Raw genomic sequence first — 27366 nt, forward strand, 5'->3', positions numbered from 1 at the left:
TGGGAAAGATACCTGGACTATGGAGAGTTGAGTTTCAAAGATCAGATCCTGACATTGGGCAGCATTTTCAGGCTTGACATATGTTGAATCCCCTTCTTGTGAGACCACCTGTGTGAATCTCCCTGGGAATGATGTAAATGTCCTGCTGAAATTGAGGGAGGTCATGTTAGCCTACATATGAGGGATTTGAAGATCTCTAGGAGGTGATTCCCCTCCGTTAGAACTGTGTGCTGCCCACGTTAGTCTGTTGTTCTGAGAGAGTGTTCTCACATGGTGTCTGCTGTAGGACACTCACAGGAGTTCAGACATCCCAGTGTGTGCTTTGAAAAGAGCCATAAACCCAACTGCTTGCTGCTGACGCATGTAACCTTGCACAAGAAAGGCTCACAGGGGAAAGTCAAAGAACTTAAAGGGAAGTTATGTCCCAGCTCAGCTTTAGAAGCATTAGACAGCTTTCTTCTTCTTCATCAAAGAGTGATAATCAACTTTCTTCTTAGTGACAGAAGTAGCTGTAAAATAGTTCTTTTCTCTTCCACCCTGCCTTTTTTCTTGTGAGTTTCTTTATAGTTTGTTTTCCTTCTGTGTACACAATTTCTTCACTGTGTGACTTGATGGAGAGACTCTTTCCTAAAATAACCATTGAAAAAAGTCTGTAAAGCTTTTGTTGTCATACACAGAACTGCACTTGCTTATTATTTTAATATTTAGCTAAAATCATGGGGTTTTTGTTTTGAAATAGTTCATACAATTAAGATATAGGATAAGGGACTACAATACAAAAATATAATCCTGGGAGGTTATTCATTCTTGCAAAAAACAAATTTTGATGGAGTGTTAATTTTTTCAGTGCATTGGGAAATGATACTACAGAGAGACATACAGGGTGCAGCAGCTCCTTGTCTGGATCAAGCTTAGGTCATTTTCTTGGGACTGAGAACCAGCCTACAGATTAGTAGTCTAATATTGTGACTAAAGTGTCATTGCAGAATCACTGACAATGGTTTCCTGTAGCCCTTCTTTGAGAGGTGACAGGGACAAGTTGGGTATCCCAAGAAGAGCCAGTGTGGCCTAAGAGAGCCAGTTGTGACTGCTGATGTTTTCTCACTCCAAATATGTTTTTTGTTCACCAGCCAAACATTTTGTATTGCTGTTTTTATTGTTGACAGTATTTTATCTATGTCTTTATCTGATGTGACTCCAGGTAGTTTTGTTTGCTCTGGCACATTAACTAGTGTGAATTTTTGTGCAGCGGTTCTTCATCTATTTTGACATGTGTATCTGTCATTTTTATCAATTTTTGCCAAGACCAGACTGGTAAAATCTTCATCACAGTATTTGTTCTGGAATACTCTGTGTGAACCTCTTCACATGAATTTTCTTTCTTGGTGGCTGAACAGCCCTGTGTTTTCTGAAAAGGAAGATTTCATTTATTTATATGCTGATGGAGCAATTTATTAAAATGCTGGCAATAGTCAGTCACTTGTTGATTGTTTTCATCGCATTCCAGTGCAAATACCCTGACTGATATCATAAGCTTGGCCAAATGCTGGGCAAACTGAGAGAACCTCTGCTGCTGAATGCAGGGCAGGTAGAAAAAAAGCAACCAAGACCCTGAGAACCAGAGAGGTGCAGCTGGTTTTGCCCATGATGGCATAGGAAGACTGTCTGAGCTGGGAGTGACATGGAGGTTTCTGACTTTAAGCTCAAAGTATGGCTTTTGTTGATTGCTCAACCCTCCTGATCTCAGAGACCAGCTCACTCTCCCATAAGACATCATTTTGATTTTGGTTATGAAAGAGTTTGTTTAATTTTTTAAACTATTCTGGTGTTCTCCACTATAAGCTTTTCTGCCTCAGTAAGCCCAAACTTTCCTGTCTTTGTTTCTGTTAAAGCTGACTGAAAAATATGTGTGGATGAGGAGTTGGCACAGCCCAGCCAGATTTGCTTTTAAGGGTACATTTCATGACTTAATCTTTTTACTCCATTCAGAGTTTCTTTTATATTCAGTCCCTCCAAGACAACCAATATCTCTAATTTTTCACATCCTCAGTGGAAGGAATTAAGCAGTCTGAGGCTCTGTCTGCTGGATTTACTGCTGATCCACTGGAAAATGTATTCTCTGTTTCTTGCAGGTTTATAAAGATACTATTGGTATGATTTCTGTTAGGTCCTGGGCATTAATGATTGGGGGTCTGATAAAGCTGGACATCGACTTTACCCTTGTAATTTGCTTCCAACATAATTTGTTGTGTCCTTTAGTACTCAGTCTTTGGCGCTGGGAATAGGGCTGGGAATAATCTTCCTCTTGCATTTGGGCTTCTCCAGCATGTGTGAAGGTTTTGTTCCACTAGCAACACCAGATTTGCTGCTCTGCCTGCAAGAAGGCACCTGTCTGCTTCCCTAGTTGTGTTGCTCCTGGAAGGGAAGAGGAGTAACAATGTGAGAATCTTTCTTACCCCTGTACAGCCCCACTGTGCTCCTTCTTCATGCCTCCCTCGCCTGCTGCCTTCATCCTTTGGTCTTGAGCTGCTTAGGATCTGTTTCATGTCTATCCTCCTCTGTTGCTTTTCCTCTGAGAGCACACTGAAAGAATAATGGGAGTGTTGGAGAAATAAAAAGCAGTCTGGGAACAGAGACTGGGGGTAAAGGGAAGGTTGTAGATGAGAGATGGGAGATGTAGCAGGACACAGAGCAAACAGATTCCAAAAGCTTCTTTTTCTGCTTAACACAATTAAACCTGTGAAGTTTGCTACAACTCTAATCTCAGTCAGGTACTTCAGTCATATGGACAAACTCTATGAGTTTGTGTATGAGGAGTTGTACTCTTTTTTGTTCTGAGTTATTATTTAGAGAGTCCTAATGAGCCATGATTGTGCTTAGGCTAATATCTGTCCAAGGGATTGAAAATCAGGGGGAACAATTATTTGAGTGCATTATTGCTTTATCTTCATTTCTGCCAAAATCTGAAGGGTACTATTACTGTAAGCTGACTATAATAAGTTGCATCTGATTTTCTTTTAATTAGTGAATTGTTACCTCCTGAAATACTGGTTAATGCCAATTAAGAAACTGTTGTGTGATAGGTCTGATGTAGTTCTGGTAAAATTCCTCACTGTCTGAATAAAGGGAGGGAGAAAAAAAGAGTAAATTAGCAAGTTTTTTCTTGATGTTTTTGACTTCCTGACACACTTCTTTAATAAGTGTACAAAGTGATTCAAATTCTCTGGCTGCTGTTGAAGGTTAATTTGGGATAGCTCTGTTCCCTAGCCCTCAATAATTCTTCCTATTCAAAAGGGTGTGGGGTTTATGAGTCTGACTCTCGTGCTAAGCAAAGTTGTAGGTGATGTGGAGCACTGGAGTTTCTATATCAGTCCTGATGACAACCTTCAAAGCCCCAGAAAGTGATGAAGGGACAAATCCTCACAGGGATTGGCTTCTTAATGCTGAAAGAAAAATTCACATGTTGTCTCTGGGTGCACTTGACACATCTGGTGAGTTTTTTTCGGTACTGGATGCAGCGTTTATGGTTGATGACCTCTTGGGTCAGTAAACAGGAGGTGGAAAACAGGGCTTCTGGCGCTAAATACAGTAACTTCAACAAGTTAAAATAAGATGCTTGACCCTAGCAGAGTGATCTTTGTACTTTAGAAACAGCAGGCCTTCTAACACATTGCAGTGGCTTATGTAATAATCAGTGAAAATAGGTAAAACATACATAAATAAAAAAAATTGACATGCCATTGTCATAATTTTTACATATAATTTGAAAGGCAAAATGATGTTCTGTAGTAATTTCCTCTGTTCTCTGCAGCTTTCATTCTTGAGTGTCAGCAAATGGCTCATTAAGAGCTAATATTAAATTCGCTAGTGTATGAAAGGAATGGGCCCCTGAGCCACTGATTAAAAAGCAAGGTAGAGAAGGCCAAAGCATTTAATTGGAAGCATGAGAGCTGTTAATCCTTTTGTTTTTTTCCCAGTCAACAAATTGCTGTTAAAATTAAAGAGGGAGAAAGGCTGTGCTTTTTCAGAATGTAAAAGGTTTGTGAAGAAATCCTTCAGGCCCTCCTGCCTTGCCCCTTGTGAATGCAGAATAATTCACTGGGAAGGGACAGTTATGACATACCAGAAGTGCTTCAAGTATTGCAGAGTGTAAATATGAAGGTTTGAAAATGAGGAAATGACAGATAATGCATATTTGTGACTGTGTGTGTGACTCCTAGCAATTTTTGGTAGTGACATTAATGTTTTGAGAACCATTTAACAACATCTCCTGAATTGCTTTTTTGGACAGCTGGCAGTCAGAAGAAGTGGCAAGATGTTTTTCATCTCTTGATTCATCCCTCTTTGATGACATTGTATTTTGTTGTGAAAAGATGAAAGCACCTTCCCAGGTTCATGGCTATGCAGGAGGAAGGTGCAGTCACTCTGTTTACTCCAGAAAAAGCCTTTTGAGCATTACCTTTGATAAATGTCCAGAGTGGCAAAAGGCTCCTGCAAGGCTAAGGCTTGTCCCCATCCTGGTTCAGTTGTGCTTGCACTGTTCTTGGCTGTGTTGTGTGTTGTTTTCTGTGTCTTTTTTTATGTGGTGACCATGGCTGGGACAAGGGATTTCTACTCCGAGCCCTGCAGTCTAGTGTCTGGCAGAATGGTGTCAGCTGTAGTTTGGCCTCTAAGCATTAAGTCCATACAAATTTTAAGTACTAATGTGTAGTAGCATAAGGGACTGAACAAAAATAGACGTGTGGAGAAATGAAGAGGACCTGTTCTCAAGGGTTTTAACGAGGGACCCCCAGGAAACAAAGGGAGTACAGAAAGGGCATCTTTGAAACAATGACTGCAACTAATAAACTGCTAATGTATGAAGTGTTCAGCAAAAAATGAGCCTTGGAGCATGGGAGGGAGATCCATTGAATAGTTCAACTCTGCAGACTGTTTTGATTAAAAAAAAAACAAAACAACAACAAAATAAAAGAGAGAACATATAAATATATAATGGCTATAAATCACTGCATCACTCAGTTATTCATATCCGTACAAACCCCCTGCATTTATTTTAAGAGAGAAAAAACCAAAAAGGATTATTTCTCTTAGTTGTTTTTTTATTATAAGCAATAGAGAAACAGTGGTAAGTGATCTTTGTTCTTTCACAGCATTTGTAGTGTTCATTTATTTTGAATGCATTACTGAGTCAGTTCACTGGCAAAATTTTTTAAACACTAGCATTGACCTTTCAGCAAATGGCACAGAATAATGGTGGGAAACAATTTTGTTTTTCAAATCATGTATTCCTGGTGGACAGACACATGCTCTGTAACCTTGAGGACATGTCAGAAGTTCTTCCATCCTTCTGTGGATGCCTTGCAGTAGTGTCATGGGTAGGGATTATTCAGTGAATAACTGCAAATAAAAGTAAGAGGAAACCTGTTAGCATTCATGCTGAAAACTTGAGATTAATTAAATAAATGTTTCAGTATGAATTATTTGCTTAAATCCTTGTAATGGGACAACATTTCCTGCCGATGTAGTTTGATTGACCTCAGGGAAGGTGAATCACTGCAATAGAGAACTTGGCCTGTGATTTCTTTATAATACAGTGTTGGCTCTAATTTACTATCCATTTTTTATCCCGTTAATCCCAAATTAAATGCCTGGCAATAGCCATTATATGGCGGTGGATGACTTGCCAAGTCTGAGAGTGTGTACACTGCCAGCTGTCGTGGTGCCGAGCTGACCCTCGTGCTCTCAGAGCATGCACCTTCAGCAGTGGTGCCATCTCTACAGAGAGGAGTCTGCTGGGAAACCTCAAGAATGAATCCCTCCCCACCTGCAGCAAGTCAGATCCCCACAATGTTTAATTGTTACTGGTACCCCTCAGTTGATGATTCTTTGTCCTCCAGGCTTTGGTGGAGCTCCTTTTCTCCTCGTGCTGGAGCAGGTGAGTAACGTTTGCCATGCTGAAATGCCTCTCTGTGCCTGCAAGGGGAAGCAGGGCTTGGTACATACCCTGAGCAGGAGAGCACCCATTCTGTGTGTTTTTGCTTTTGCATTAACAGGATCTTTAATGCTATTTAATGTGGCAATCTGTTTATGAATTATGTAGCTCTACATTTCACACACTCTGGTTATAGTATCTGAATTTTAGTCAGCCCTTTCTAACTGGTGCTATAGATTTTGCTGTTGCAGCAAATACCTTTAGCTCCTTCTATAAGTAGGATCAAGACTTCATCTAAATCTGGGACACATTTTACCCTCTTTGTTTTACTCATCGCAATACTTGATGACCTCTGCTAAGAGAATATCGTGCTGAGCTAAAGTATTTTTGATTTTGAAGTGGCATTTTGTTAAGAGTTCTTTCTCTGGCTTCCTGGGGAAACAGCCTTTCTCATTACTATCACTTCAATATCCTTATATGCCTACTTACAGCTTCTTATATTTACTTTTGAGTAATCAGCGGCATGAGCTGTATCATTGGAGTATTGTTAACAGACACAAAGGGGGCTGATTCAGAAATTTTTGAGGTTAGGTCAACTCTTTTAGTTGATCTTTGTGAGCCTTGTGTAAGATTGATAGTAGTGGAAGCATGCTAAGTAACTCCCTGTCCACACTGCTGTCAGTCTGAATGCTGAATCTCTTTGATTATGGTTGAATCCTGTCAAGTTTTTTAGGAGAAATAACTGTAATGGCCCTTGCAGCTTGGGAGGAATAATTCAGAATTTGTAACTAAGTCATTACTCCTGGAAACCTGCTGCTTTGAACCTTTCTGTGCAGCCCTTCCCTGATGCCATGAAACTGTCTCCAGCTGATACTTAGCCTGGGTTGCAAACTTATTCATTGCTCAGTTGAAAACAGCCTAGAGACTAAATATTGGCGTTTTCTACATTTTGTGTGTTGGTTTATCTATTTTGTTGTTGTTGTAGTACATAAACCGTGTAGAAAACACTCTCAGAACGGGGACTGACTGCACTCTTTAACCTCACAGGATTTAGCTCTGAAAATACCAAAGGAGAGCTTAATTTATGAACATGGGTGAGCAGCAATGCAGTCACTCACTAGGTATGCACACTTGATCCTACACGATTTAAGTCTTCAGTCAGAGTATTAAGCACTTAATTGAAACACACAAAGTGTTGGTAGCATTTTCATGGTGCTCAGCTTGTTCTTCAAGACCTGCTTATTCCTGCCAACAACTGAGTAAACATGATGAGTCTTATTTTCTTTCAGGTTGAATTGAGGAGTTGCCCCATGAGTACACAAGCGCATCCCAGTGTATCCTGTGTATTTTGTTGCACTCTTCTGTCTTGATACAACTGAAATAAAACATTCAGTACATACCTCTGTTGACTTCTGTCACTGATGTTGTCTCAGAGAATGCAGGCAATGTTGTTTAATTAGAATAAGGAAGGGCTTCTAGACTGCCCCTGTAATCATTACTAAAATTTTCAAAGCCATTTCCTCTAAAGTGATTTGAAGCCTGGTTCTCAACACTCAAGTTAAATATGATGGAATTAATTTTGTAGATGGTCTCATCATAGAATGCATGATAGCATCAGCTCTATGAAGGGTATTCCAGTTAAGTGTGTTAATTTTAATTATATGGGGAAAAAAATCTGTTTTACCCTGATAAGTTGGTGCATGCCATTGCTATAGATTTTTTGGATGTTCTCCAGAGCAGGTAGAAGGTTAGCTAATTTTAACATGTGAATAGAGAAGGGGATATTACTCATACCCTCCCCCCAAACAAAACTATTTAACACTGCTTGGACGAGAAAATTATAGGCTGCAAACAAATGATACTGTTCACACCTAGACTTTACATGGGTCTTTGAATACACAATGGTAACCACTTTCTTTAGTATTCCCATAGCAACAGGAAAATAGTAGCACAGATGTGAAGTGATATATTGGTGACATTCCTCTTATCTCGTCCTTTAGGTAGACTTTCTCTTGCTGTCTGCTGCAGTTGAGTATCTTCTCTCCTGTGCAAAGGCTCTCCAGCTCAGAGCTGCTGCAGGGTGCTCAGGTGTCTCTGTGTGCCACTGCTTTGATTGTGCCCAAATCCTTCCGGGCTGATCACTCCCTTTTGTCCAGGCAGGAGAGGAACTCAGCCAGTGCAGCCTGTGAGTAGCCTCAGGCTGAGGATGAGTCTTCCCCTGCCACAATGGGCATGAGGAGCCTTCTTTTCCTGGTGACAACTGAGCTGAACCCCTCAGTAAACAGAGAATAGTGGGAGACAGGGAAAGTTTACTTCTGTGGCTTGTTTAAAATTGGCTTTCCCCTTGAGGTGTATTTTGCTCACTTACAGAATGAATGAATGAATGCTCAGTATCCTGTTCTTTATGGATATCTTCCAGTGTGAGATATCTGATGATCTCAAGGAAACTTTTCTAGCTCTGCAATAGGGATGCATTGCCAAATATGTGCTGTTTGTATTCACCTCTTTGTTTTCTTGTTTGTGTTTGCAGTTAATTAATGTTTGATACTATTTCAGTCTCTGTTCATGGCAATGTTGACTTTTTTTCCTACTAAAGACACATTGAAAGTATTGATATTTATAATGTTTATGGAAGGGTGCTAGCTGAAATAGGAAGCTTCATTTCTGAAATTCCAGTATTTATAAATTTATTTGCCTCCACTGTAGACCACCAAGAAATTTAGAAGTTAAATATGTGATTCAGATATTTTGTAGTGGAATTATGGACACTAGTAAAATCAGAATGTTTTATTTCACTTTCTGTAGTGTTGTAATTTATGGCAGTGTGAAAAGTGAAGCATTTTGGCCACCTGATAAATTGAAAATTAAGTATTCTTGATGCTATCACAATTAGAGACCAGGGAAATTCTGTTCTAAAAAACTAAGAAAAATATTTTATTTGGCCAGATCAGAACTCTAATTAAATATTTTATTTGGCCAGATCAGAACTCTAATTAATAAAATTTTAAAATGCTCTTGGAACCTATACTTGCATAATGTGCATGAGGCTTCTACTCAGACTGAACCCTTGACATGAATAATATCACATGCTCTTTAAGTTCCTCAGGTAGATAATGCATTCTGTCAATTTTGCAGTCTTCTGATAGTCTTGAATGTACCCTTGATCTTACTTTATGAACGAGACTGAATGGTAGACCTTGATTTATCTTTGCTGTACCTTTTATCATATTGTCTTCTTTATTTTCATGTCATCTCTACCTTTGCTTTTGCTTCTCTGATCTAAGAAGTCCCAACATCTTCAGCCTCCGCTGATACAGAAGAATCAGCATGACTTTAATCAATGTGGTTGCCTATCTTTGGGACTTTTGTAATCCTGCTATATCCTTTTGGAAGTGGTGTGACCCAAATTAAATAGAACACCTCATTTTTTTTCATGTGCTCTCCTCCCCTTTGAAGTACATTTTGAATATGAGTATTTCTTTTTCTTCTTTCTTCTTCCTTCAGTTGCAAGAAAAAGAAGCATTCAGCAAGGCAGAGACAGTATCTCTTTTGAATGGGAGATTTTTCCTTGCAAAGACTTTGGGCATGTCACTTGAAATCAAGTGGAAGACAGTGCCAGTAGCTTGCAAGTATTGTACCCAATGTGAAAGTACAAGTTCCTTTTGAATAATGTATTATTTATCATGCATTAAACTATTAATAGAGTGAAGAGTCTAAGACTGCCTAAGACAAAAATTGGGAATTTGGTTGGAAGGAAAAATGTTGTTGTTAAGTAAAACTTTTTAATGCATTTTCTTTGACCCACATTTTTGAGGATTCTGTTGTGTTTTGGAAATGGATTTCAGTTAATTTGGGGAATGAGGGAAGACTCTCCGTAACTTCTATATTTATCTTCAGAGCCTAAATGTCCTTACTAGCCACAGCAAGTACATACAAGACAACTGGTAAAAATACTTTCCTAGCTTCTTAATGAATGAAAGAGTAAGAGTTTGTGTTTTACAAGTGGAACTGGCTCTCACTGGCCATTGATATGGCTTTTGCTTTTTCCAAAGCAGGAAACTCCCCTACTTGAGTTAATAGACTGAGTCCCCAGCAGAATGCAAAACTTTGTAGAACCAGACAGTCAATGCCTTGGAAGAACAGTCTTGCAAAATGTGCCCAATTTTGCAGTGTTTCAAGTTACTTGCTTGCACTTCATGTTGAAGCATGTTCTGTGGAGGGCCTCAGTTTACCTTTTTTGGATGCTGGATGGCTGTTTGTGGAGATTTATCTGAAAGTTGAAGTTAAAAGAGAAGAGTGAGGAAAGATAGATACTTAGAGCTAAAAAGGTTGAAGTAAAGTTTTCCTAACACCAGCAACGCTGATTTTACCAGCCTTGTTCAGCAGGGAGGCTTTGTTGAAATGAGACCAAGGAGGTGATGAGGACCCAGCCATACTTACGGGACTGATCTCTGAGGAGTATCATAAAAGCCTGTGCTTACCCTGTGATTTATCTAGTCAAGTTTGACAATGGTACAAAGATGCTTTAATTTTCCTGTGTCATGATAGTGAGAAGGACAAATGGTATAGTGCAGAAAATACCTATCCTTCCCATCTCATCCATTTTAAGCATGTGAACTTGTCTTTAAATGGAAAAAAGTAAGAATTTCCTTTTTTTTTTTTTTTTTTTTTTTTTTTCCTCCTTTCCACAAAGAGCTTTCAACTGTGAAGAATTCATTGTGCATCCTTTGGTTTGCTTGTTTTGAATTTCCAGTAACTGGGCCAGGAGCATGACTGATGCATCATGTCCAACAGAACCATTGGACGTATTAACTGAAGAACTAGTCTGCACCACTGACTAACCTAATTCTGAGAGCTGTAACTGGTCTGGAAGGACAGGAATGGAACTGTGAAAACTGTCTTGACACTTGGTCATTTCTTTTTGATGCTAATGGGGTTAACATCCTTCTCTGTCATCATGAATTAAAAATTTTTATCGGTTGGTTTTTAGCCCACAGGGTTATTAAATGGAATCATCAAATGCAAGTGAAGCCCCATGTAAAGTCTCTTGAAGTTTTTCTCTTAGTAAAATAATGTATACACAAATGTATACATTGAAATGTAGATCATTGGAAGGTAGCAAGACCAGAAACAGGAAATAGTATCAGTGATAAAAAGAATAGTTGTGGTAGGGAAACAATCTGTTTTCTCCAGTAATATCACCCTGGTATGGAACTGTCCCTCAAATGCTTGAATATTAACTACATACTGTAAGGTATTATATTGCATTTAGGTTGGAAAAAACCCTGAAGAGGATTAAGTCCAACCATTAACCCAGCACTGCCAAGGCCACCCTAAACCATGTTCTCAGGTAACACATCAACGTGTCTTTAAACACCTCCAGGGACAGCGACTTAATCACTCCCTTGGGCAGCCTGTCCCAGTGTTTGACAACGTTTTCAGTGAAGAAGTTTCTCCTAATATCCAATCTAAACCTTTCCTGTGCATAAATATTCATCTACAGACAGATTTTTGAGGTGTACAATGTTAAATGAAGATCAGCATTTTGATGTCCCAACCCTGGTTTGACAGACAGGCCAGTACCTGGGTTTTCTTCTAGTTCCAGCCCTGTTTTATGTTTCTTTGAGAGCATTTTACATGCAACGGAAAAATAAGGCGAAGCAATATACCAGCTGAAGTAAATCAGTCTGTCTCACACTGGAATGACTTGTGGTTTTTTGTTTGTTTGTTTGGGTTTTTATTGAGGAAGGTGTGCATGTGAGAGGCAATTTAATAATGTCATCTGGAAACTAATCCTATTACCACCCCTTCCCACAGAAAACAGGCTCAGGCATGTGGTGCTCTCTTCACTGCAGGACTTCTTCCAGCACAAAGGCATCTTCCATTGCCTGTGTCTGGTGGGTAATCTCTCTCCTGCACTTCTGCCTCCAGGGCACTTTTCAACATTTTGTACTTAGCATTGCAATTTGGTGAATGCTAATTACCACAATAAAGATGGCCCTTGTGTGCTGATTAGGACGTGTCTTTATCCCTAACCAAAGTGAGATTGCGTATCGCTGTCAGGGCGTTTAAGCTGGTGGACTTGATTGATCATTCCAACGTGTCACTCGGTACTGTGCAGCGTTTTAGCACGCTAAAGTTGATGTAGATGACTGTGGAAACATGATGAGTAAGGCTGTATGAATCTTTCATAATGAAGCATGAAATAGGATAGAATTCTCCTGGACTCCAGTCTTGCAGACACTGATTTAATGGAGCAATATCCCCTAGTAAAAGAAAATTGAAGCCAGTAATAAGCACTGAAGCTGACTCAAAATTTGTTGTCAAAACTGGTTTTGAATTACTAAAGAGAAAAAAAATAAAAAGAAGAAAATGGTGTGGACTATATGTGTGTATACGTGTATATATATATATATTTATATATATATTTATATATATATATACACACACACATATGCATGTGTATGTTTGTATTCAAATGTAGTTACCTTTCCAAAACAGGAATTTTCTCTTGTGTTTTGTGATTTAAAGGATTTTCTTTTGTGTTTTTCAGAAGTTATTACAGGAGGGGAAAAAATAGCAATTTCAAAAGAATGGTATGGAAGTTATTTGGGCAAAAACAACTGGTGAAAAGGAAACTAAAGTGTCCTTAATAGTATGAGTTTTCTTGAAATTTGTGGACTTAGTCCAAAAATGTCAAACATAAAAGGACATGTTTCAGTTTAACTGAAAGCAGCTTGTGGGCAATACAGTTACATGAAACATCTCAATTTGTATCAAATTGGCATTTTTTTTCAAGTAGAGAAGTCTGAGTGTCAAGTGAGTCAGCTTATGAGCTGTATGCCAGACTGTATTAATAAGTCAGAAACTGAAAATAATAATTTCAAATGATTCACAATGTCTGTGGGTATCATATGTGCTTTCACTTGCAAAGCCATCCTTCTTGTTTAGGAAGACACAGAAACAAATGGTGAGATTAAGAGAAACATGACAGCTGAAGATACTCAGGTTTATGGCAGATCTGGAAGGCAACCTCTGCATGTCTTCTCAAATACAGATGGGGGAGTTTGGGGCATTAAGGTGTGTATCTGAACCCTTATCTGGGCACTCTCCTACCCACACAGCCCTACCTGGCTCCCAGGTGTCTTGTGGAGTGGCACCAACTTCCATGGAGGCTTCTTGGAGTCCCTGAGGAGGGGCTGAGACATCACAGCAAGGACATTGACCAGGGGGTATTTTCGTTTCACCTTCCTTTCCCTGTCCTTCCTATCCTCTGTTATTTATGCAATAGACAAGCAAATTTAAAGCAGGAAAAGACTCTATTTTTCCTGCTTGTATATCAGTCCTTTTAATAAATAGTGCTTCTCTTGTCAGGGGTTTTATTAACATCTATAAACTGCTCAGGCTGTATTTTAAAAAAGAACAAAAACCTTGTTATGTTGTTTTTGCTGACCTTCCTCCTTAAAGTGATGTGACTGATGACATAATAGGTAATAGGGAGAGATTGTACATTAATATTTAATAGGGATAGATAGGTTTGTTACTGAAACATGTAAAATGCCCTCACAGCTGCCAGCTGTAATTACTGCCTCTGTCTAGAAGGTATATATGCATTTGTGTGTTTATGAAATTAAGTTTAGAAAGTCAAGATGTTCAAAGCTAAGCACTTAAATAGCCTGTGTTTGTCAGAATTAGCTTTTATGATTGGAGGATTTTGAAAAAAAACAGAGCATGTTTCAGAGCATTAGGAATTTAGTTTTTACCCTTATTAATCCATTCTTAATCCAGAAAGATGGAACTTCCTGCAGCTTTAAGGATTGATGCTGATTTTGAAGAAACAGCAGAGCTCTCTCTGGGTTACTGAATATTGTCCATAGTCAGGAGCACCCACGTTCACTGTGGTCTTTGTCTTTATGGGTTAGTCTTCAGCTGGGGTTTTCATGCCCCTTAGCATTTAATCCTCTTCATGCATTGTTTTCAGATTCTGGACTTCAAATTCCAGCTGTGCAGGAGGGTTGGCACAACTTTGAGGTACTGCTGCTATATTCCTTGGCAGGTGCAGAATGTTTGCATCCCCAAAGTAGAAAGAAGCTTATGAAGTGGCTGAAACAGACAAGGCCTAAACCACATATTATTACAATTCACAAGGGAAATAGATGGGATATTTCTATTGGCAGATAAAACTGATTTTATTTATATTTGTTTGATGTTCAAGTGACAGATTTTAGCAGCCTAGAGGTTCTCTTCAAGGGTTTCCATTCCAACAGGCATATAGTAAAATCAAAGCTTTCCAAGCTTTCTGTCACTTCTGCTTTCTGTCAACATATACACAATCCAAGATTGTATCCTGTTATTAAATGAGTGAGAACACTGTGCTGGAAGCATGGTTATTCTCACCCAGTGGGCAGAGATCTTATGAAAAAGTGTGTCTCTTCACATTACAATGTTGTTTGTTTGTTTGTTTTTCTTTCCCTTGAAATCCCACCACATTGTTATGGAGTTAATTTAGTTGTTGTTGCTTATGATGCACACTTCACAGGAATGTATGGTGCGGCTGAAGAAACAGCTTTTATGCTTTTTAAAGATCAGTTCAGTCTTAAAATAGAAGTTGTGTTTTGGGAGAAGGAATAGGAACTGTATTTCAGGGGCTGAAAAGTTTCCTTATTTTTTATCAGTGATCAAAAGTACTTCTCAAATCAAATTCAGAGAATTTTCAGTGCCATCATAATGTCCATTGCATGGCTGCTGTACATGCCAGGGTGAGGAGGACTGTTCCTACTTCCCTTCTGTTTTCTGCTTAAAGTCAGCAGAGTTTTAATAGACACAGTCTGACAGCATTTACCATAACAAGCACATCCCCTGGACTGTGCAAGTAAGGCAAGCTGTGCTTGTCAGCCTTGAGCAGCGCTCAGACACGCAGCTCTTGAGGTGCTCTCACTCAGACAAATATTGCTCTGCATTCCCCAGGGTTTGTTGTTTTTTTTTTTTTTAAGGCCTTTAAAAGTGGAAATGAATTAGGCATCTCTTCCCTGGTTCCCAGAGGTTTGTCGTCCCTGAGTTTCACATTTAAATGGGTCCCAAAAGCAAGCTTTATGCAGTTTTACCTTTAAAAAATTCCCCAATCCCCTATCTTAGCCCTTGTCATTTGGAATGCAGCCCAGATGTGCTACAATGCTCACACACCTTGAATTTATCCTAGTTTTAAGGAAGTTGTCCTAGTTTTCTTAGGAAATCTCCATAGTCTTTGCCCAGTGCTGGAATATATTTCAGTCATACAAAAAAAGCAGATCTGGTGCTTCTGGATAAAGGGCTGGTCTGGAAGGATATGAACTTCGAGAGGGTCAGTTCAAGAGTCAATCTTTGCTGATATTTTGTATATATACAAATATAGTATTTGTATATGTTGCTAGTATTTCTCTTGAGATGCAGAAAATTCTCAGTTGTAGAGGGAAGTCTGTGTTCAAATAGGCCACATGACATCCCAGCTGATTGGTGTATTCCAAAACACCTGGAAGTGCAGTATCCCTGCAGGTCCTGAAGAAGCATTAGAGGAGGGAATTCCCATGCTTCCCACACCCATCTCCTTCCCAAGCTCCATGGCAGATCCAGAGCCAAAGTGCTGGCAGCAGGGGTGGGCTTTGGCAGCTGTGGCAGTGTGAGTGTAATTGCTGCCTGTGTGGATTAATCTAATAATCGTGCAATTATGCAATCATGACACTTGCATGACTGTATTGTCTGCATGGTGTATAAAAAGGATATGATGATTATAAACTCATTATCCAGTATAGCAGCGTGCCTGTGAAATCCAGTGCTCTGCCTGCACTGCTCATAGGTGTCTGTACTCTGTACAAGGGGTGGCTCTCCCTGCAAGGTTGGTGATGTTTGCTTACTTTTATCTGTTACCTTTTGCTGTGAAAAATGTAACCCATTATTTCAATTCAGGCTTTAATGATTTTCTCTAGCTACTGACCATCTCTTGTAAGACAAAGAGATTTCCTACAGGATTTCAATTTTTTCTATGGTTTTGCCATTGCTGCTGTATCAGTAGTGTTTTCCTGTCATCTTTCTGTTGTGGTAAACTGTTTCCAAATTGACAGCTGTCGCATACATGCTTAGGTAGTGATTTGGAAAATCCATTTATGGAATCTTAATTCCTTCATTTGATCATGGCATCTGAAGAAAGGAGGAGCAGATAAAAGGTTTTCTGTGACGTTTTAAAATTAACTGTAGAATTTAATCTAATTTCTGTAACTTCTCAAAATTAGCATGCAGCAACATTTCTTGTTGTAAGAAGTCAAAGAGAATCACTTGTAATGCACAATTGACCGGACATGGTCATGCCTAATTTTGTAGGCACAGAATTTCATTTATTTCAGTAGGACATCATTTACACATAAAATGATTGGTCATTTTATATAAAAAGTTTTCAAGATGTATTTTATATGACAAATGGTAATTGCTTAATATTTTCTCATTTCCTGAATTAAGATTTTTCTGATGATTTTACTGTAAACAAGCTGCTGCTGTTTGGAGCCCAGTGGCTGTTTGGAGACTTCCAGAAGTCCAGACTGAGAAAAACAGATCATGGGCTGAAAAGTAGCAAGTCTTTAAGAATGACAGCAATGCTGTATTTAGAAGAGAGTCTCCAGTGTGGAGACTACCTTGTGTATTACACTTAAGTGGGGAAAGAAGCTGGATGGGCATGGATGTACAGAGGGTTGATTCTATTTCAGCCTTGATGATGTTTTGGAGCTTAGTGCCTTTGGGGTTCAGTGCTGTCAGGTGGAGGCATTGCCAGAGGATGTCTTCTGTCTGAAGTCCTTGCCTGGTGATTGTGTCCTGCTCAGGCTGTGTGCAGCCAGTGCTAAGGACAGCACGATGGAGGATGTGTGGTTGTAGCATCCGGGAGTGTGTGCTGCCTGGCCTGATGTGTCTAAGCAAAGAGATACTGTACAGGAGTGGGACCTGCTCTACAGCAGACAGCTCTGTGACAGCCTGAGTGCTAGACTCAGGGGCAGGCAGAAAAACAAACAGAATGTTATGGGTTATTAGGAGAGAAATAGGGAAAAAAATGGAAAAACACTCTTGCCGCCATATCTATGTTGGTCCAGCACCTTGAATATCTCATGCGGTTTTGGTGCCTTTTAGCAGAAAGAGTAGGATAGAGTAGGAAAAACTTATGGGAGGGCTACAAGCCAATTTGGGGCAGGGATCCAAGACGTGTAAAGACAGATCCTAAGCAAACAGGGAGGGAATTAGGAAAGACAAAGCTCGGCTGTAATTGAGCTGCGGAGATAGATTTCTTCCTGCCATTTTGTCTGTACAGCTGTTGGGTTCCCTCCCTTATTCCTATATGCTGCTCTGCAAGGACGCTGCTGACAATGTCATAGAAAACCAAACTGCTCTTTCTTCTCTTCTTTCCCTCCCTACACTGGTTTCTCCCAGCTCAGGCCTCTCCTTTATTGAGCACTGTGCACTTCCTACATCATCCCCCATGAAGTTGCCATCCCAGCTGGGCTGCCTGACTGCCGAGCAGCTCTGTAGGGTGCTGGGGGTCTGTGTAAACCCACCCAGGCAGCACAGAAAAACCATGCAGGGCCACACACCACATGTCTGCAGTCAGCCTGGCAGGGGCAAGAGCAGGTGTTTGTTTCCAGACAGCACAGATGAGCTCAGAAACCTTCCCCAGCCACCTGCAGTCAGAGTCCCGCCATGCTCTGGGGGACAAATCAGACCCAAGTGGGCAATTTGGCATTTTGCAATGGTGCGTTTTTGTGGATGGTCAAATGTACTTTGAAGAAGAAGATGCTTGTGGAGAGCCACGTTTTATCCAAGCTTTATAATTGAGTTATTACGGAAGTGTGTAAAAAATGGGGTTTAGAATAGAAGTGCTGACACTAGAACAGCATGAACACAGCTGTTATAATATAGTAAATTTGTAAGAAATTGTATAGCTAACAAAGTAGGTCAACAGCTTCAGAGGGAAAACTGTTTCAGATGCCAGGCTACTCTATCTTAGAAATCTTCATGTTTTTCCAGCATAGGAACAGAGATGTTATCCCTTCTGTGCTAATTCCCGTCATTTTCACTTTTAAAAATTTTCATGCTGGAAAGTGTGGCTGACCTCCAGCTGTGAGTGAATACAAATCCAGCACATACAGGAACAGCACAGTGGATCACAGACCAGGAGACATAAGGAAGACTGATCGGAGGTTGCACTTGCCTGGTATCCCACTGTGACAGTGGCCAGACTAACCTAACCCTAACCAACATTAAATTTTCATTAGCTCATAATGAAGCTGACAACTTGAATACCTTGCTCAAATCCATTTATCTGGGCATCTCTGGTCCCTCAGGGTCCAACTCATGTCTCCACTTTCCATTTTGCCCTCTTGCCCTGCTTGCCCATCTGGCTTACAGCCCCACATAGGTATTTAGTCAGACTTACTGGGTTTGGTGAGTGATAGTGTCAAACTAGGGGACAAGGTTACTCCAAATACTCAGTACAGTAAATTAGACTTTCTGTGAACACTTTTTTGTATATGTCTTAAAATATATTGCTGCACAAAGGTGGCACTTCTGAGTCTCTCCATCCATCTACAGCTCTGTTTAATTCCATTGCCTCAATCTCATCTTCCTTGTCCCATTTTGCTTTCTTTAGTCTGCTTCTGGCAAAAAGGTTTTGAGGTGCTTTTCTTTCGCTCTTTCAGCCTTCCTGTATATTTCCATTGCCAGCCCGTTTGTTGCTTTGGAATGCGTCATTGCTGCTGGGAAGGTTCAGCAGTGATTCCTGCCTGGCTCAGTGTTTTTATTGGTACAGCTGTTCTTGGGAACCTCCAGTTCTGAACACATAAATACCAGTGGTGCCTTGACTGACAAGTTTGTTACTTAATGGCATAGTTTCCATGGGAAGGAAGCCTTGAGTGCTGAAGTGGTAACAAGATTGGGACCACTGGTAAGATTTGAAGAAATTCTGCCTTCCCTTCTCAAAAGTGATCTATTTAATGAGGAAGCAAAATTCAGCTGTTTTGTGATGGGTCATAGACTCAATGTTGAAATCACTCATGACAGTGACACTTAATTGTTCTATGGAACCCATGATCTTATAATGATTTGGGACTTTTCAAGCAGCATCCTATTTCATTCAAACTTCTTCTTTAAGCATTTCAAAACATCTAGTGTTTTGTGACAGAGGAAACAACCATGTTTGTTGTCTTTTCTATATTGTGGCTTGAGTGTGTCATGTTATTTTGAAACTATTTCTTCTCAAAACAATATTAGCTCTTTTTAAAAAAAAATGATACTGCAGGATTTCCAATTCTTATTTCTTATGGTGGCAGACCTTGGGTTGTTTTCATATCTACACAACTTCTTTTTTAAAATTTTTTTTAATAAACTGTAAACCACTGTAATTTTGTTATGTGCTTTGAAAGCTCTGTTCTCTGTGGATAATATTCCTACTATTCCCATTTTGTATGATACCACAATCTGGGAGCTGAATATTTCAATGAAATATATCTGTTCTTTGCAGAAGCTAATGCCAGTAGGTTTTTAAGTTTTGTAATAAGCCATTGTTTTGTTTGCACAGAAATGGACCCAGATGTGACTTGCAGTGCCAGTCTCAAAATCTGAATTATTCCATGTTTGCATAATTTATTTTCATGCTGACTTGCAGTTAGATATCCACACTATTTTTTTTCCTCAGCTTACATAATCCTTATCTAGGCAGCTGACATTGCAATTTAAGTTGCAGCGGTACTTAGCAAGGAGTGGAAAAACGATTGGAATGATATGCTTTAACATTTCAGAGTCACAGGATGTTCAGCTTATGCTGAGTAACTTTATTGATAGCAAGAGTGTTACTGAAATACCCTCTTTTTAATAATACAGCAAAGTCATGCTATTATGTGCTACCATGTTTTACCAGTAGAGAATTGGAAAAATTATTAACTCCTTGGTCTAGTAAATAGGTACTATTATTCAGAGAAAATCAAATAGCAAGAATAGGACCGCTTCCTTGCAATGAAATTAATGTTGCACTAGCGGTTGTGTTACAACTTAATGTTCTTTGCTTTGATTTTATATTTGCAAAGAAGTTTGTTCACAGAGGATGCAATTTTATCTACATGATGTACAACAGGTAATGAAAGACTAATATTCAATACATCTAGTACAAATATCATACTGGAATTCACTCATCAACATGAACAAGCATTTTGGCTGCCTATAAGTTTTAAAAGCAGGCAAGCAGTGGCTGATAAAGAGCTTACTAGAAACCTTACCAAATTTGTGAGTGAGTCAGTAAACTGGGACTGTTCTTGCCCAGACCATCTGGGTCAGGGGCTGTGAGCAAAATGAAATACTTGTTTTTGAACTGAACACTCCTTTGCAATGTGAATAACCCAAAGGGAGAATATACCCTTCCATGTGTGAAAGCCCTTGAGCTCAGCCTTAGTCATCCATCACTTCACACTGCCCAGCTGGAGAGCAGCTTTGCAGAAAAGGACCTGGTGGTCCTGGTGGGCACCAAGTTGACCATGAGCCAATAAATGTGCACTTGCCAGAAAGAAGTTCAGTGGTATCTTGGGCTGTATTGGAAGCATTACCGTCAGGTTGCAGAAGCATCCTTTCCCTCTATTCAGCACTTGTCAGGCTGCACCTGGAGTGCTGTGCCCAGTTCTGGACCCCGAAGTGCAAGAGAGGCATGGACATACTGGAAAGAGGCCAACAAGGGGCCACAGGTGAAGGGACTGGAGCATCTCTCATGAGGAACAGCTGAGGCAGCTCAGACAGTTTAGCCTGGACAAGGGGAGGCTTAGGGAGATCTTCTCAGTGTGTGTAAATACCTAAAGGTACTGGCTCACTGCTGCAGAAGGGACAGAACTCAAGAGTGACTAAGAAAGGGTCAAAATTAATTTTGAAATTGTGTCACTGAACTCTATGAAAGTAATGAACCCCAGTTGTTTGGAAACTTGCACATGTCATGTTAGAACCTGTGTTTATGGCTGGAATGTGTGTTAATGCTGCCAAGGGCAATGGGCACTCCACTTATTTTCTGAATCTCAGATATTGTACTGAAGTGTGGAGTTTGAGTAGTACTTAATCAGTAATAATCACACTCAAGATTGAACTTTAATGAAGTTCAGGATAATTAGTCATTATGAAACGGCTTTGGTTGAAGGCATGTGAAATGCCTGACAGCACAAAGCTGTGTTCTTCTAAGTTTCATACAAGAACATTTGGCAGATTATTTAAATGAGCAGTTTTTGGCCTGTAGCTCATTTACAAATGGATTTTGTGCAAGTCTGTGATGGGTCATGCTTAGGCTGGGAGGTGTTTGTGCTCTCAGTGTCTGATACATTTCAGTCAGAGCTGGAGTATAAGATGGGCAGAGCTCTGAATGATGATCTGCAAAAGTACTCATAGTTTGTGTCAGAGGGATTGTATCCAGGTTCTTTGCATCCCTAGGATGCTGGGAGGAGGTGCAGCAGAACAAAGCAGAGACCCACTGAGCATTTTTGAACAACCATTTGGATCTGCTAATTGCTGCTAAAATGAAATTTTGCAAATAAATTTTTGTGGTACTGATGAATTTGTGAAAATAATTCCATGAAATCAATTGAGAGAGTGCCACAAAGGACACCGTGAGAGTTGGGAAAGTTTAAAGATGTTTGAACAGATGCCCAAATGTCACCCACGTTATCTAGCAATAAAAGTACCAGGAGTAAGGAAAACAGGTAGTGTATCTCAACAAAGATATGCAAAGTAACCAAGGGAAAAAGATCCTTATTTTTATAGCATAAACATTGAAATAATTGCAGACTAAAACAGTAATGGAGGGAGATAAGTGTGTGCAGAAAGGTGGCCAGTGAAGTGCTGGTGTGTTACTGGTATTGTGTTTTAGCAGTGTCCACTGGGGACTGGATCTGTTTGCTGGGTGAGATGTAACCTACAGTACTTTCTGTGCTTGTTCTCAGATAAAATTATGCCATATTTCAGGAAAAAAAAAAAAAAAGTCTTCTAACAGGGACAAAGGGGCCTTCTGGTTTCAGTGCCTCAGAAATTGGATGCTCTCCCATCTGGTCAGCTGCAAAGCAATTTTGGGAAGTTTTCTACACTGACTAGAATTTTAGCTGAAAACGTGAAGTGAGTATTCACTGCAAACATGAAACTGTGCAATCCTCCTGGGCCAGGGAGAGGGTAGATAATGCTGTGAAGAAACAGGGGCTGAATGCCTCTGCATGGCCCACAACCCCCAAATTATTGTTGAATCAAGCACTTGGAAAAAAGGATTATATAGGGCATTAAGGAAGACACAATAGCAAGATCAAGGAAAAATGTGAATCAAAGGGCTGAAATTTGCTGGCCTGTTTGGAAAAGACATTTTTTCTATTATGCATAAATTAGTTTCTAAGGTTTTAAACTTTTTTTGGACCCTGCATAAGATTAAAAGCCACTAAGAATATTCTTTGCTAAATAACATCTCTCTTATTTTTCTCTGTTGGAATATTTGAATAAACTCTCACTGTGTTCTTTAAATTCTATTTCTTTCATTTTTCTTAAAATATTTCACTTAGAAGTTTAGTGGATTGAATAATGTCTACTTGAAATGAAAAATTGAAACCTGCTGCTTGATAAATGCAGAGGAGAGGTGCTTTGTTTGCATTTTCCAGATAGTTTCTATTTTTTCTAAATAAGAATGTGAAAGTGGATCTGATGCTGTGAAAATCAGATGTGCATTTGTTCATCTGATGGAAAATGCCACAGTGGAGTTATTTTTGACCTGTTCTGCAGGAGGGGTATAGAGATTGTTCGGAGCGTGCATGTTTCTGAGGCATCTGAGGCTGGAGCCTTTCCCTGGGAGCCAGCTCTTTGATTTTGTATTCATATGTGCTTCAAAGACCATAGAAGAAATGGTAGAGTTTCAAGGATTTTATATTTATTTCTGTTTTTAAAATCATACTCAGTGTAATCCAATTTGTCTTGTCTGTCTTTGGATTCTTATAGGGCAAAGGTGGTGATGTGGGTAAGGCAGGCAGACATTAACTCATCTCTCATTTAAAAGTAGGGATATCAAATGCACAGATGTTTTAAAATCACACTTCAGCATCTTATCTAATTTTTATGGTTAGTTATTGCTGTTAACTACCTCAACAGAAAGGAAAGAGAGAATTGGTATGGCTTCTAAAATCAATGAGCCATTAAATAGGTGACAATAATCTTGATATAAACTTAGAATATTTATTTGGCACAAAAAATGCCTCTAGAGAGCATCACCATTTCAGGCTGTTCTCTAAATGCCAAGTGTTTATCCCTTGCCTATGAAGTTCAAGGGCAGCCAGCCCTGATGGGATCACCCCAGCCCTGATCCCGTGGGACATGGATAATGTCTCTCCCTGCACATTTCTGTGTGTCTGTGCTTACTTTTGTGGTTTTCTGTCTTCACTTTTGTGTGAACAGCTGGGGCAGTGACATTCTGCCAAATTATACCAACTGCTGTAAATGCCCCCACTTTATTTTGCCGAGCAGGAATGGTTATTTCTTATACTGCATTTTCAGGTATGACTTTGCTGTCATGCATAACACAAGGAACAGGATTTCCACTGCACTCTGCCAGAGAGGCCTTTTTAGCTTGGCTGTGAGCAACAGCTTGGGTTTAGTTTTCTGGTTGGTTTGTCTTTGTTTTTTTCTAGCTGATGTTCTTTGTCCCAAGTGCTACCTGTAATAATTTCTGGTTTTATTGCACTGGAGAACATTTGTGCCCACAGAGGGTGCTCAGCTGGCACCATTCTTTGGTTTACATTGTAGAATGCATTTCCATGTTGAGCTTGATGTTTCAGGGAAAAAACATCTAGACAAAAATCAGACAAAATATTGAGATGGCAAGTGGAAGCGCTATGGCTTGTCCAGACAAGTGGAGTTGTGGAATTGGGTTGATCTCCTGGTATCTGAACCACTGCGACCTGGTGGCCTGACCAAGTAGGATTATGTTGATAGCAAGTGCTGTCTGAGGTTGTTTTCTCTTCTTGATTTTTGCATTGTTGTCCCTGTTTTACTCCCAGTTTACAAATTAATTTCATATTGATAATAATTGTGGGATTTGTTGTTCTTAGTTGAAGCATTGAAACTGTACATTATGCTGTCTGATCTTCTAGAAGTGAGACAAGACAGCATAACCAAGATTCAGAACTGAAATCACATGCAGTTGAGATTGATCCTTTCCCCCCAGAAAACAGGAATTTTAACCTCTCAAAATTGTTTACATGGAGATAGAAAAAAATGCTTAATGCAAAAACTAAATCATATAAAGAAAATATTATATTTCATTCTCCTACAGTGCTAAATTTTCAAAGCCTTTCTCCCTTGCCCTGAAAGTATTTTCTCATGTGTTTGTTGTTGAGAATCTACCCTGAGAACATGCAGAACTCCTTTATTAAGTTGCCAAATGATTTCAGCAATCTTATTTTCCACATCTGGTTTTTAAACTTCTTTGAAAAGCAGCCAGGCCTGTGAAAAGAAGTCATGAATTGCAAATGTGTGTGTCCCTGAAAGTTACCTCACATTTTAAACCTAGCACTGCTGCTCTGGCGTGGTGCAAACAATGCCTGCACTGAGTGATGCTGCCAGCAGCCTGGGGCTGGGGGTGACTGTGCAGCTGCAGAGCTCTGCAAGCAGTGTGGCTCAGGTAGGAAAATTCACTGCAAAGGGCATCTCTGGTTAAGTGCCCATGTGCTGGAATAATCTCAGAGACATGTTGCTTTTAGCATCTATTTCTCTTTCTTCTTCTATTCTATTTCTCTTTCTTCTTCTACTCACTCCCTGGTCTTCTCAGGGAGGGTTTTCAACTGCTTTGTCTTCAGAGGCTGGGTTTACAAATGTTAAATGTTTAAAGTACCTGCTCAGCAATACTTTCCACTATGATTCCTTCCAAACAAAACCCTCATTTTCTTTCTGTGTCATGAGATGATACAGGGATGCCAGTCAGCCCCTGTAACGCACAGCAGTATGGCCACAAGCCCTCTCTGCCAGCATGGAGGAGCAAAGGAACAAGATGTAGGACCTCAAAACCCCAATTTCAGCTGAAGTGACTTACTGACCACCTCCACTGCCTGCCCAGAGCCCCATTCAGAGCTCAGAGAAGCACAAACCTCTCCTCTTGCAGAGTTGAGTGTTGTGCGTTTTGGAATGTTGGGACAAAGAAATTGCTTCTCCACTTGCTGTGGCTGTTTTGTGATACAAATCTGTGATATGGCTGGTAGATGATTCATTAAGCTGCAACCCTAATAACCAAAACTCTTAAGGTCTGAAAGCAACTTTGAACTCTTTATTACTGTACAGAGGTTGCTAGTACTGTACAACTAGTACTAGCATGTACATTAGCAATTAAGAAGTCAGAAAAAGGGAGAATGAACAATAGTCCAGCTGTTCAACAGAAATAACTCTTAAGATCAGTATGTATTTAGATGCTTCTTTAGTACTTAAATTGCTCCAATGAATAATGTTCTTGTGGTAGAATTGCCTCATTAGCTAATGAAAATTCTTTGGGAAACCCCCAGGAAGAAGACTTGTGAAGTTCCAGGCAAAAATTAAATATTGATTATTTTTAATGCATCAAATTAAACTTAATCATACTTTAGGAAATACATAATGTTTCTCAGAAATAATTTAAATCCCAGTGCTGTTTTTTATACAAGGTGGTATAATACTGAAATGAGTTGCAGTACAATAGAAGTTACTGCCAACGTATAATTTGTGAAATTCAAAAAAGTGTTAGCATATCATTTAGATAATGAAACCTTTACACCCATCTAGATTTGTAAGTACCAACTTGAGCAGAGGAAATGCTATTTCAGGGCTATTATATTAAATTATATACATTTGCTGGGGGGTTTAGATGGCTGTATGTTTAATTTACAAGCTTTTAATTCCAAGTTTTTCATTTTTTCTTAGCAATTAAGTGGTTTAAAAGACTACAGATAGCAGTGTTAAAATCAAGTGCATATTCACAAGGCTGACCAAAGTCTGAATAATCAAAGTAGTCAATAAAAATGAATAATTTCCTAGATACTTTTAATAGCTATTTTTTCTGGATGTTTTAATTGCACTTTCCTCTTTTGAGCTACCATCACTCTCCCCTCCTTCCCCATTTGATTTAGGAGCAGCAGCTGAATGTCTGGCTGCAAGTGGAGAGCAGAGGGAGGAATGAAGCACACAGCAGTCTGGCTGTGGCAGTGCTGGTGAGAGGTGTCAGTCGAGCCCTGCCACACTTTTTTTTTTGCCATGGACAGCTGAACTGCTGGGTCCATTCAGTTCCACCATCTGCTGAGGATTTTTTGCTTGGGGGTTATCACAGAGCAGCCTCGTGGTCTGACTTATCCATTCAGTGCCAGGATGTGTCTGGGAGCTGCTGCCCAGATGTCACAGCGGGGGCACATCTGGCTGCTGGAGGACACACCTGGGGGGCTGTGTGAGTCACAGCCACCCGTGGGGAACACACAGCTCTTGTGCTGCCATCTGCCCTGCCCCAGCAGCCAGACACCAAGCAGTTCTGCTGCATGGAATGAGCCATGTGGTCTCACAGCTTCAGTACCAGGGTTTCCAGGTACAGCTGACAATGGTTTGGTCTGTTGTTTCCAGCACAGTCTGGTAGTCTCACAGGCAGCTTTGGAAAGGATCTGTGAAAGATTATACCTTTTCATATGTCTCATGTCAAAGTCCGTGCTTGGAAAGTACTGGGAGCTCAGAACTAAAAAGGTAACTTGTTGAGTCTTTTCTGTAACTGTTGGATACTTAAATATCCTGGTGATAGATGCCTAAGGAAAAAAGAATGCAAAACAAAGGGTTCAGGAGTTAGAGTCTACAGAACTATTTGTAAAGTGTTGGGAGATTCTCACACACATTGTGAGAATTTGCAGCAGGTTTTGTTTACTTGTAAGCAATCTCTTTATTGCTGAGTTTATTTTCATGGACTTGCTGCATTGTTTCCTTGTTGAAAATAGTTTCTGAAGGTAAAGCTGAGGCTTGTAGAGTCATAGAAAATTTTCAGCCTAGGGGAGGAAGGAGAAAAGTTTCAGCAGTGCTCAACCCTCCATCTACTTGGGCTTTTGAAGTGAATGGCCAGTATTGGGGGTCCTGGTGTCATTGCAGACAGGTTCTAAAAAGGGTAAATGTTTTTGAGATACCTGCATTGGAGTTAATGGGTTTTGTGCATGTTGAATGTGAGTAGTTGTCTTGGAGTGATTTATGAATATGTCTGTTCCATGATCCTCTGCTTTATGCCCAAAACTGGTTGCTGTATCTCAAGACCTGGGCCCAGGTGTGTGTGGGGCCAGGGAGCGGGAGGAGCTTTGAACTTCTTGGCAGGAATTTTTGAAGCCTCACTGCTCAAGCACTCTGTGGTGCAGTTCAGTTGGGTTTTGCTTGGCCAGCTTGGT

At 39.9% G+C, this 27366-nt stretch overlaps 1 protein-coding gene across 2 annotated transcripts in view; it reads left to right on the forward strand.

Annotated features, from left to right (window-relative positions):
* Positions 1-27366, forward strand: part of IL1RAPL2 (interleukin 1 receptor accessory protein like 2) — a 327614-nt gene that overhangs the window by 91553 nt on the left and 208695 nt on the right. The window contains exon 1 of one of the 2 annotated variants that reach the window (XM_041396592.1): positions 5809-5935. The exons of the other annotated variant lie outside the window; for it this stretch is intronic. Coding sequence (XP_041252526.1) covers positions 5809-5935 — 127 coding nt within the window. Of the gene's footprint in view, positions 1-5808; positions 5936-27366 lie in introns of those variants that run through there. 2 annotated transcript variants of the gene reach the window in all.

This window comes from Onychostruthus taczanowskii, unplaced genomic scaffold (genome assembly GCF_017590055.1).
Source record: "Onychostruthus taczanowskii isolate IOZ18803 unplaced genomic scaffold, ASM1759005v1 scaffold13, whole genome shotgun sequence".
Lineage (NCBI taxonomy): Eukaryota > Metazoa > Chordata > Aves > Passeriformes > Passeridae > Onychostruthus > Onychostruthus taczanowskii.